At 40.1% G+C, this 10913-nt stretch overlaps 1 protein-coding gene across 2 annotated transcripts; it reads right to left on the bottom strand.

The window, feature by feature from the left end:
* Positions 1-2776: 2776 nt before the first annotated feature.
* ssr1 (signal sequence receptor, alpha) lies at positions 2777-10696 on the bottom strand. 2 transcript variants are annotated; one of them, XM_058618364.1, is made up of 10 exons: positions 10528-10696; positions 7843-7976; positions 6806-6902; positions 6613-6716; positions 5846-6004; positions 5687-5763; positions 5219-5297; positions 4194-4287; positions 3695-3709; positions 2783-2878 (listed from the first exon to the last, which is right to left on the bottom strand). In XM_058618364.1, the coding sequence occupies exons 1-10, from the start codon at positions 10595-10597 to the stop codon at positions 2811-2813; spliced, it is 897 nt and encodes a 298-aa protein (XP_058474347.1). In that variant the 5' UTR covers positions 10598-10696; the 3' UTR covers positions 2783-2810. The 2 variants fall into 2 exon arrangements, with proteins under 2 accessions (XP_058474431.1, XP_058474347.1); XM_058618448.1 differs by lacking the exon at positions 3695-3709 and having other exon boundaries at positions 2777-2878; positions 10528-10695.
* Positions 10697-10913: the final 217 nt, after the last annotated feature.

The following is a 10913-nucleotide window of genomic DNA, read 5'->3' as shown; positions in this document are numbered from 1 at the left end:
TGGTGTGGGAGAGTGAGTGGTTTCCAAACTTCAGTTTGCTGTTGGAAAAGTCTTTCTAAAATGAGTCAACTTAAGTCTACGATATGTTAAGAAAAATTGAAAAATTACAAACAAGGAAACAAGGACAGAGGAAAGGAATCAAAAAAGAGAACGAGACTTGAAGTGTGGTGATACGAGTCACACTCACGAGAAAACAAAATGGCCGCCAGTGGGAAACCAAGGAAAAACAAGATTTTAGCCACTTAAAAGTCAGCCGATAAAATCAACATCAGTTTAAGTCTGCGACATCTTAAATGTCTTATTTTGTTAATATAGCATTTAAAATTCATTGTTCAGATTGACTTCATTGACCACACGAGGCAGCAGTAAAGCAGCAGCTCCTGTGTCCCTGTGAGCTAAAATCACTCATTTTCTCTATGGGGTTTGGTGTGGGAGAGGTAAACACGTCACCTCCATTTTGGGGCCAGCATTGAGAGCAAGTTCATATTTTGTTCTGCGTGGAGTATGACATGAATGTAAATCTTTAAATACAATTAAAGGAAGCTGTTATTCTGGAAAACTAGTTTCCATGTCTACTTTTACTGGTGAACAGTCAATGTGGCGTCAATAACAAGCTAACATGAAGGCTAACTCACCGCTGTGAACGTTTCAAGTAGGTCGAACTTATCACACCTGCCCCAGAACACTGCCACCACTTCTGCACACGGGTGCAGAACACCTCCACCTGCTGGACGGGAGGTCTCACAGCACAACTTTTACTTTCTCAGAATACATTTTTCTTCACACAAATATGAAAGTGAAAAAAACTTAAGTGCCACACTTGCTTCCCCCCAACCTCCACACACCACGTGAAACATCCAATTAAAAGGTGCAGTGTGTAACATTTACGACAGCTGATCGGAGGAAACTTAATACACTCAATGTTTTTTATAAATTTGTATATCCTTTCTGGTCTGTGAAGGCCACCATAGATCTCCCACACACCCATGAAAATATTCTCAGAATTCTTTTTCTCCCCTCAAAATTCAAGATTAGAGTCAGAATTCCATGAATTTCCAAAATTAATCTTAGAATTATGGCTCTTGTTTAGTTTCTCCTGGGTCCCTGCTCCTCTTTTATGAAACGATGAAGTTGTTACGAATGACAGACAAGCAGACAAATAACATACAGCAAATCATCCAAGTTTATTCTCCTGCACATTTAAAAGCAAATGAACGTAAAAGCTTGTATGAATAAGTGTCGGCCCCCGTCGTCTTAGAAAAGAAGAAACAAAAATAAACGTCTGTGAGAAAACAACAGTCCTGCACAGCCTGTCACTCACCTCACCCCCTCCCCCCGCTGCCCCCTAGTGGTACAAAAAAACAAAAAGGAAATACAGTTAACAGCAAACCCCGCCCCCTCCTGTCACGCAAATAAATTAGCTGAGTCATTTATCTCTCACACATTCCATCGGGCACTATTTACACCAGTGCTTCAGACACTTCCGACATTTTTACCGTCCGGACGAAAAAAAAAAAAAAATCTGATTTAAAAAAAAAAGCTGCTGGAGAGTAGGAGCCTAAAAAAAGAAAAATCTGCGGGAAATAGTTTGTTCTTGATCAAGTTTTTTAATCCATGTCAACTTTGTACGCAAACAAGATGTCGCAAACGGTCCGATAAAGTACAGCAGTGACAGGACACTTCGCAGTCGCGATTACACGTCGTTGCCCCCACCCCCCATTTCCAAAATCTTGTCAAATTTTTCAATCATCGATCAAATTAACTGAAACTTTAAAGTTCCAGCATTTTTTCGTAAACACGTGATCGTCGCGGCAGATGGAAGCCACTACCGTTTATTGCGATTTGAACCCGTCAACGTTCCATCTTAAGTATCAGAACAGCGCTCACAGTTGAGTCACAGCCACAAAAAAACCTGCTACGACTCCAGATTAATCCGAAAAATCTGTGGTCGAAGGCAATGATTTTCCAGATTTAAAAGTGACTATGGTTTGTGAGTTGAGTAATTGAGAAAAAACCCAAAAACAAACCTACCGCAAATGTCTCACGATGACATCAGCAGTAAACTGTCAGCGTAGCTACATTCCGACAACGATCGATTAATCCACAAAATCTGATACTCTGTGGTTGAAGATGTTGAAAAAAAAATTACAAAGATGAACGTAGATTTAATTTCTGTGGTTCGACTGAATGATGACATCGGCAGTTTAAGTCACAAAATTCATTCAACGACTCCAGATCAATGAATCCCCCCCCCCCCCCCCCCCCCAAAAAAAAATCAGTTAATCTGACGTCAAATTTTCATCTGTAAAAAAAATGACAAAGACGAACGTGGATTTAACTTTTGTTATTCCAGCGAACTGAGGAAAACATTGATGACATCGGCAGTTTACGTCGCGACACTTTAAATCGTCAGTTGAGCTACATTCCTGCAACAACTCCAGGTCAATTCATCTGAAAAAATCTGTTGATCTGTGGTTGTAGACGCCAAATTATTTGCTTATAAAATGACGACGACTTGCGAGTCGATAAAAAAAAAGAAAAAAAACCTTTGTCTCAAGGTGATGACAAAAACAAACCTGGTACAGGGAGATTCTTCTTCTCTCCCTCAGCTTCACAAACAGAAATTACACTAAAAGGGGCACAGAGTGTGTGTGTGTGTGTGTGTGTGTGTGTGTTGCTGTGCTTGGCACTGCTCAGAGTTTCTCAGTAGAGGGCAGCGTGGGCTCGATTTAACGCTCGCCACTGCCGCTATTCCCCCCCCCCCCCGCTTCTTTCCACAGTGAAGTCGTTGCCGTGGTGACGGGCAGCGGTCACTCGTCTGAGCCGGCCGAGCGTTTCTGGTTCCTTTTGCGTGGAGATCGTCTGGGAGAAGCTTTGTCTGCAGGAGGAACGGAGAGGAAAAAATACAAAATACAGTGAGACGTGAAGGATGGACGCTTTCAAAAACAGGAAGGTTCACCCTGACATGATCTTAAAGGGATAGTTCAGGGTTTAGTGAAGTGTGATTGTATGAGATACTGACAACTGCGTCAGACCTGACTGTGCTGTGAGGGTCCACAGGTTTTTAGCCACGAAACCAACGTTTCGTCAGTTGAAGTCCACGATATCTTTAAGAACATGTTCACGTCTTTATCTCTCGCTCACTCTCCCACACCAAACCCCATGGAGAAAATCAGTGATTCTAAAGTCACAGCACACAGGAGCTGTTGATCCACTGCTGGCTCCATCACTAAGTTCAAATGTCTTCGTTTAGGAGTTTAGCATTTAAAATCCTTTATTCAGTTTTACCTTAATGACACAAACTGACCACATGAGGCAGCAGTGTCCCTGTGAGCTAAAATCACTGATTTTCTCTATGGGGTTTGGTGTGGGAGAGTGAGTGATTTATAAATGTCTGTCTAACAGTGAGATAAAGACATGATCATGTGATGTAGATGTCGTAGACTTAAAACTGACGTCGATTTTATTAGCCGAGGATTTTGTTCAGGGTCTCGGCAGCAGGGGGCGCTAACAGCATCTTCTACAGCTAAATCTGAACTATTCCTTTCATACCTGTCGAAAACATTTCCGCTTGGATCAGAACACGAGTACATCCAGGCAGAGAAGGATTAATTTAGGTTTTAGGCAAAGAGAACAGTGAAGAAAGCTCTCACACTCACAAACACACACACACACACACTGAGGGAGAGCTCACCTCGGCGACTCTGCACTGAAGCAGCAGGAAGTGCGACAGCGAGCAAGAAGAACAGAGAGAAAGAGGAAGGTGAGTGAACGTGTGCTCAGGTGAAGGTTAAAGTTCACACAGAAACAGGTGAAGCAAGAAAAAAGCTCAGTCAGCTGATTCAGCCAGGAGGACACACGTGGAGGGACAAGGACAAACTGAACGCACTAAAAAGGTCCAATGAGTAACCTTTAGGAGTTTTTGGGAAGATGAAAACAACACCACCACCACCAGGGGGCATCAAATGCTTTGAGTAGCACTTGTGAAAACCAATTTAATCAATTTAAGCGTTTCTTCACTAACACAGCAGACTCTGGACAAGATCCTCGCAGACAAACGACAAAAAAACCCCAAAAACTAAAAAAACACACTGTCACGATTAACGCACGTTTCTCTGAGGTGAAGTTTTGTGGATGTTCTGGCTGCGATTAAAAAGGTAGAGTTTGCAGCATGTGCGTAGATTTGTACGTACTGATCTGGTTGAGCGTTTCCTGCGGGATCCAGCTCAGGTCCACGTCGTTGTGGCTCGATGTTCCCATTTCCACCTTTGGAGCTGGACGCCTCCTCTGCACACACACACACACACCATTGATGGAAATGTAAACAATAAAGTTGCAACGATTCACAGATTTACATTTTTTTTTTTTTTTTTAAATAATTAAACCCTCTTCCTTTGATTTTTTTTGTTTCTTTGCTCCATAAAACAGAAGAAACCATTTTGTGGACAAAAAACAAGACATTGCAGAAACATCACAACATTTTACAGACCAAACAAGTGGGCAGATTAAATGATTATGAAAATAACCGTTAGGTTTCAGCCCTGGAAAGCTGCCGTTTCCTGATATTTTCTTTGTTAACCTTTAACACCCTTATTTTAACCAGAAAATCTCTTGTAAGTGCTTTTGCCCATTTTTCCAGAAGAACTTTAAATAACAATATCTTTATTTACAATTAACTGCATGTTAAAATACCAATGAACACCAGATTTTGCAAGCTCAATTTGAAATGTGAACTGTATAAAACATATTTAAAATAACGCTTGTCTGAGTTTTTGTTTTCCCCAACTCTTTCCTCTCTGGTGACAAAGACGCTGATTCTCCAGCTTCCTGCGACAGCGCGAGTGAAATTACCATAATAAACACACGCTGGCTTTGATGTGCAACTTCTCAGCTTTCAGAAACCATTTAAATGAAACACTGTGTTACAGTTAAAGAAAATGTACAACTTAACCCTAATTTCTTTAAAACTTCAGTGATGTTTTTGTCACGTTAAAAGCCAAGGTCTCTAACTTCCTTTATACAATAACAGCCAGTTTTTACTTTAAAATAACAAAAAAATTTCAAACAATGAGGAAAAAAAAAACACAATCCTGGATTATTAGCGGCTGCAGCCAGTGACAGTTTTTCATTCACAATGAACCAAAACGAGCAAAATTAGAAACAAATCATATCAAGTCCAGTTTTAAACAACAGACATCATTAAACGATCACTCTTTACCTTTCTGGACTCGAGCAGCTGGTGAAGGCCGACGACGACGAGCAGCCCGAGGCCTGACAGGAAGACGTACAAGAAGATTCTGGGAAGATAAATAGGATAAAACGACAAAGACAGATATCAGGTCCTCGTCTTTCCAATCCAACTTTATTTGTTAAGCACTTTAAACAAACCACAGTGGACCAAAGTGCTGTACAGAATAAATAAAAGACAGGTGGGTGAATATGGGTGTAGAAGCTCAGAGAGGTAGGGCGGGGCTAGGCCATTCAGGGATTTAAGATATCATCCAAAAGTTCAGGTGTGGAGGCAAAACAAGAGAGAACCATGAGAAACCTAATAGAACTCACACATACATTTTCACCACAAATCTGTTGAATTTCTCATTCGTTCAGACCCTTAAATTATTGTTGGTTTGTTGGTGGAAAGTGTGGAATGGACTTTAGAAAACAAGCAAAGGATCCAGTTACTCACGTCTCTCCGTCGAGTCCGTCTTCTCTCTCAGTGATAGTGACCGTCTGGTTAAACACTGCATCCTGGAAAATGTTTCCCTGCAGAGAACGAGACACAGAAAAGTTCAGAAGACCTGAAATCCTTCAGCGAACCCCACATGTTCTCGCACTCGCTCCTTACACTGGTGTCCTTGTAGTTGAGGTTGATGACGAGTCCGAACGGCCGCCCTCCCATCTGCTCCGCGGGGATAAAGGAGTACTCGAAGGTGGCCTGTTTGCTGGGAGGAACCTCTGTGCTCAGCTGGAGAGCCGTGAAGTTCTGGATGTAGAACTGATAATCCTGAACAGTGAACAACAGATCCAGGTTAGACTCTGCTGAACCGTTTATTTATTATTAGAGCCAAACAGACTTAGCAAAGAAAAAAACTACTTCAGTTTCAGCCTACGATATCTTAAGAACATGATCGCGTCTTTATCTCACTGTTAGACAATTAAACCACTGTAAACCACTACTGCTGCCTCGTGTGGTCACTTTGTGTCACTGAGATAAATCTGAATAAAGGATTTTAAATGCCAAACTGATAAAATAAGACATTTGAACTTAGTGATGGAGGCAGCAGTGGATCAACAACTCCTGTGATGTTAAAATCACTGATTTTATCTATGGGATTTGGTGTGGGAGAGGGAATGGTTTACAAACTTCAGTTTCCTGTTGGAAAAGTCTGTCTAACAGTGAGATAAAGACGAGATATATCGTAGACGTTGGTGTAATAGTGTGTAGGATTTAGCACCATCTACTGGTGAAGTTGAAGCTGCTCCTGATGCAAGTAGTGAAAACATCAATACTTTAGGCGATTGTACAAAAGAGTGCAGTGTTTAAAAAACAGTGAACAGACGAGAGCATCAGCGACTCTGCCACTCACTGGTGGGGTGAGGTGAGATCTGTACCTGTGGGTAACGGAAAGAAGCATCCAGAGACTCCACAACAAAGTTCTCCGCTCCCTTGTTGTTGAAGCCGAGCAGGAACTTGACGATGTTGTTGGCGGGAAAGTCTGGAGACAAACAGGGACGGGACAGAATGACGATGAGACCCCGTTCACTTTTCTGCTGCTGCAGAGCAGGAGACAGCATACACACTTACCGTCTCCTTTGACAAACAGGATAGTGGTATCAGCGTTAGGGGAAGCCTTCATCTCTCCGACCAGAGCTTCTTCCTCCTCATCCTCCTTTTCTTCCGTCTACACACACAGGATAACTTTGTGTTAATAAAAACAAAACTCTTTACAGATCCATCATCAAATAATCATATTTATTTCCTTCGACATTTATTCATACAAAATGGAACGACAACCAAGGAAAGAAACAAAAATCGAAAACAATAAATAAAGTGTTCTGTGATTTTTCCAGCTTCTTAAATGTGAATATGTTCTGGTTTCTTGGCTCCATATCCACAAAGAAATCATTCAAACTGATGAATTTTTTGTTTGTGGACAAAAACAAGACATTTGAGAACATCATCATTATCTGCAGGTTTGATCAACATTTTCTGACAATTATTGGACCAAACAACTCATCGATTAATGGAGAAAATAGTGAACAGAAATTCATAACGACGAATGTCAGCGACTGAAAAGACAAGGAATGTTTTCTCACACTATTTCTAAGAGAATTTCAGATATTTTGAAGCTTTAATAAAATTGTTAATGATGACTTCCTGAACAGTGAAGGACAGTTTCACGTCTCTGTCCACACTACAACAGCAATGATTCATCAATTACTGCCTACTATTGTGGTAATTGATTAATTAAAACCAGTTTGTGTGATTTTTTCTGCTTCTTAAATGTAACTATTTTGCTCCACATCCACAAAGAAATTATCCAAACTGAATCATTCAGCATTTGTGGACAAAAACAAGACATCAATTCCAGGTTTGATCAACATTTTATGTTACTTTTTGGACGATTTAGATTAATTGAGAGATCAAATTTAATTAACCAACAACCGTTAGTTGCAGCTCTGTGTTGAACCACTGTTATATTTTGATTGAATAAAACTACCTTGTGGTATACATCATAATATAATTGATGGATTGTAGCCATCACATTCACTAAAACACAGATATCGTGTAATTCTCTCTGTGATAAAATGATTGAATCGTGTGATATCATCAACACTCACTAATTCCGTGTTCTCGTCGTCTTCCACTTCCGCCTCATCGTCCTCGTCCTCAGCTGCAGCGTCGTCCACAACGTCTTCATCAACGGCCTCGGCCTCCTCGTCCTCTGTCAGATCCTGAGCGCTCACCGCCGGCCCTGGAGAAGACAACACATACACGTCTTATTTTCTCTACAAACCAAAAACATATTCACATTTAAGAAACTGAAGAAAGACTCAAACCCATATTAATCAAAATAGTTGATGACTCATTTTGTCATTGGACTGAATTTAAGCCCAGAACTCTTTGTGTCACATTTTTATTTTCAGTCAAACTGAAGTTAAGACAACTTCCGTTATCTGGCATAAAGACTACACTAATATACAGTGATTAACAAATGTATTATTAGACCACTTATCATGAAAACGAGAAAACGTATTTTAGAAATCCTTAAAAGTGTGAGCGTTCCGTCCACACAGAGACGGCATTTTAGGACCTGAAACTGTATTATTTGAAAACGCTTCCCAGAGCGAGAGAAAATCTCAAAACTGCCGGCCTCGCATTTCAGTGTAGATGGCGAATAAGCTACTAGGAAAATGATGACGTCATATTCCCAGCTCTCTCTTGCGCCGCCATTCATCGCCTTGTGTTTTGGAGGCCAGAGTCGTCAAAGGAAGAGCACGAGTGAGACGTCTGACAAGAATCAAGTCGAACAGTAGATCAGTTAAAAAGTCCTAAAAATTTGGCTTAATCTCCAACAATTAGCAGGGAAATGTCTAAAAATCGCAATATTTAACAGGAGTCTGGTATATTTAGCGACAGCACTGCTGATCATGAGCAGCGTCACAAAGTCTGCCGCTGTATTATAAGCGACTGTGTTAGATGGAGTCTGCGCTCCGGTCATGGAGGAAGTACTGAACAAAGTTTTTATTAAGTGATGCTAATGATTTTACACTGAAAACAACTGCTTTACAAGTCACTCGTTTGTGTGTGTTGCATGTAAAACTAAGTCACGGCAGTTTCATGCAGCCGTGCGGTGATGACTCCGCCGATGTTGAGTAGGTACTATTTTGTAGTGGAAAACCAATCTAAGCTGGGACCATAGGTGGAAAGGAGCTTAGAACACATCCTGTCTTTAGAGATTTCAACACACCCGAGTGAAAAAAGTGTTGAATCATAAATAAAGAAACAGGACAAAACAAAACCTATTTTACTTGAATAAACAAAAACAGATCAGTGATTGTTCCACAGACAGTCACAGCAAATACAGTTAGATGGATCTCTCTCATGTGGCACAATTATGCCTTTCCTTCTTGCAAAGTATTTAGGTTTATGACAGAAAGTCGGTAGATTTTCTGTCACAAAAATCACAAAACTTTAACGTAAACAAACATTATTTCTCTCTTTCCTCTGGCTCGGTTCATTCCATCTCCATTTGTTATTGTATCTGTGATGTGTAAAATCTTACAGTGCTGGCATATGTAGTACAGTGTTTATAGTCATTTTGGGGGGTTCTGTGTGGACGGAGATATTTCCTGAAATGGTGCTGTCGACTGGGATTTTTTTTTTCTGTTAAGAAAAAGATCTGGAGCTGCAACTATTGATTATTTTCATATTAGATTGATCTGTCGATTATTCTCAGTTAATCGAGTTGGTCCATAAAATGTCAGAAAACGTTTAAAAATTGTTGATCAGTGTTTGTCAAACCTGGAAATGATGATGTTCTCAAATGTCTTTGTTTTTGTCCACAAACCAAAATGATTTCTTTGTTTCTTTGCTCCACACAACAAAAAATTTTTTCACATTTAAGAAGCTGAAACAATCAGAAATTTTGTTCATGTTTTTGTAATCATGAAAATAGCTTCAAACCGATAATCAAAATAGTTTTTAATCAAGTAGATTCAAGATTAATCAAGTAATTGTTTGAGCTCTACAGGAATGCAAATAAATTTGACATTTTAATCAAGAAACACCATTGTGCGTTACTATCCTTTGTAAATCAGTACATTTGAAAATCCACAGATAAGTAATATTACAGCTTTAAAAAGTCATTTCGGTTAAAGACCTTCTACGTACTGGTGTATTAATAACCATCACAGAGACATCAAATGTGATTTTGATGATGGGTGTCGGTTTGATAAAGCTGTGCATTAAGCAGGGTATATCCAAAAAAAACAAAGAAAATATAGCAGCAGTAACAAATTCAGACATTTAAACTGACAACCAGGTCAAACTTTAGCATCTGCAGTGTGAGCTAACGTGGCTAAAGTGTAACAAGGTAACTACAGCTATAATTATGTTTATTAAACACGGCAGACATAATATTAAGTTACCATAAACTATACACGTCTATTAAAACCAAGTTAATCTTGATGGTTTTTTTTATGTCTGTTACGGGACAGTTAGCACGAGCCACTTAGCTTCCCGGCTAACAGCTAAGGACACGTCACGCTAAACTCTGTCCTGACATGAACAAGTAAAACATTCACATTAAAATAAACGCCTTAAGAAAACAATTTAAAAGAAGAATAAGCACCACTTATTAAAATAAACGATTCATTTTTTATTTTAAACTCTTTTATCTTTGAAAAAGAAGAAGGTGGCCTTTCTCACAGCGGCTAGCTAGTTAGCTGCTAAAACTAGCACGTGAAGGCTCAGTAGGCTAATTACAGGCTAACGTTGTTGTCGCAGGTGAATTAAAGTTTTACCTTTGATTAGCAGAGTTGCCGGGAAAGCTAACAACACCAGCAGCAGCAGTTTGGGCACAAACTTCATCATGTTTGCAGCGGGAATCAGTACGTGTGTGTATGTGTCAGACAGTCAGGCTCCGTGTGTGTGTATGTCAGCCGCCGAGCTTTTTACTCCTCACACAGCGCATGCGCACAACAAGCTGACCGGAAGCTGCTGTGGCCGAGTTCCTTCTTCTTTCTTCTTCTCTCCAAGTAGGTCTAGCTGCAGACCCGAAGAGGATTTGGGCCATATTTGGAATCTAAATCGATGTGTTTGTTTGTATTTTGGTTCCGTAAATGTTTAAATGCTGTGTCTGTTAAGTGTAATAATGTATGACGGAGTTATAGGACCAAAACTGAAGAAT

Source organism: Solea solea, chromosome 1, assembly GCF_958295425.1.
Source record: "Solea solea chromosome 1, fSolSol10.1, whole genome shotgun sequence".
NCBI lineage: Eukaryota > Metazoa > Chordata > Actinopteri > Pleuronectiformes > Soleidae > Solea > Solea solea.
This window is presented reverse-complemented; position numbering and strand designations above follow the sequence as displayed.

What these genes read in the sequence shown, in the direction of transcription:
- ssr1 (XM_058618364.1), bottom strand. Translation starts at nt 10,597, where the DNA reads ATGATGAAGTTTGTGCCCAAACTGCTGCTGCTGGTGTTGTTAGCTTTC. An exon ending in GACGGACTCGACGGAGAGAC is followed by an intron (nt 5,298 to 5,686) that starts GTGAGTAACTGG and finishes TTATCTTCCCAG; the next exon opens with AATCTTCTTGTACGTCTTCC. An exon ending in AGCTGCTCGAGTCCAGAAAG is followed by an intron (nt 4,288 to 5,218) that starts GTAAAGAGTGAT and finishes GTGTGTGTGCAG; the next exon opens with AGGAGGCGTCCAGCTCCAAA.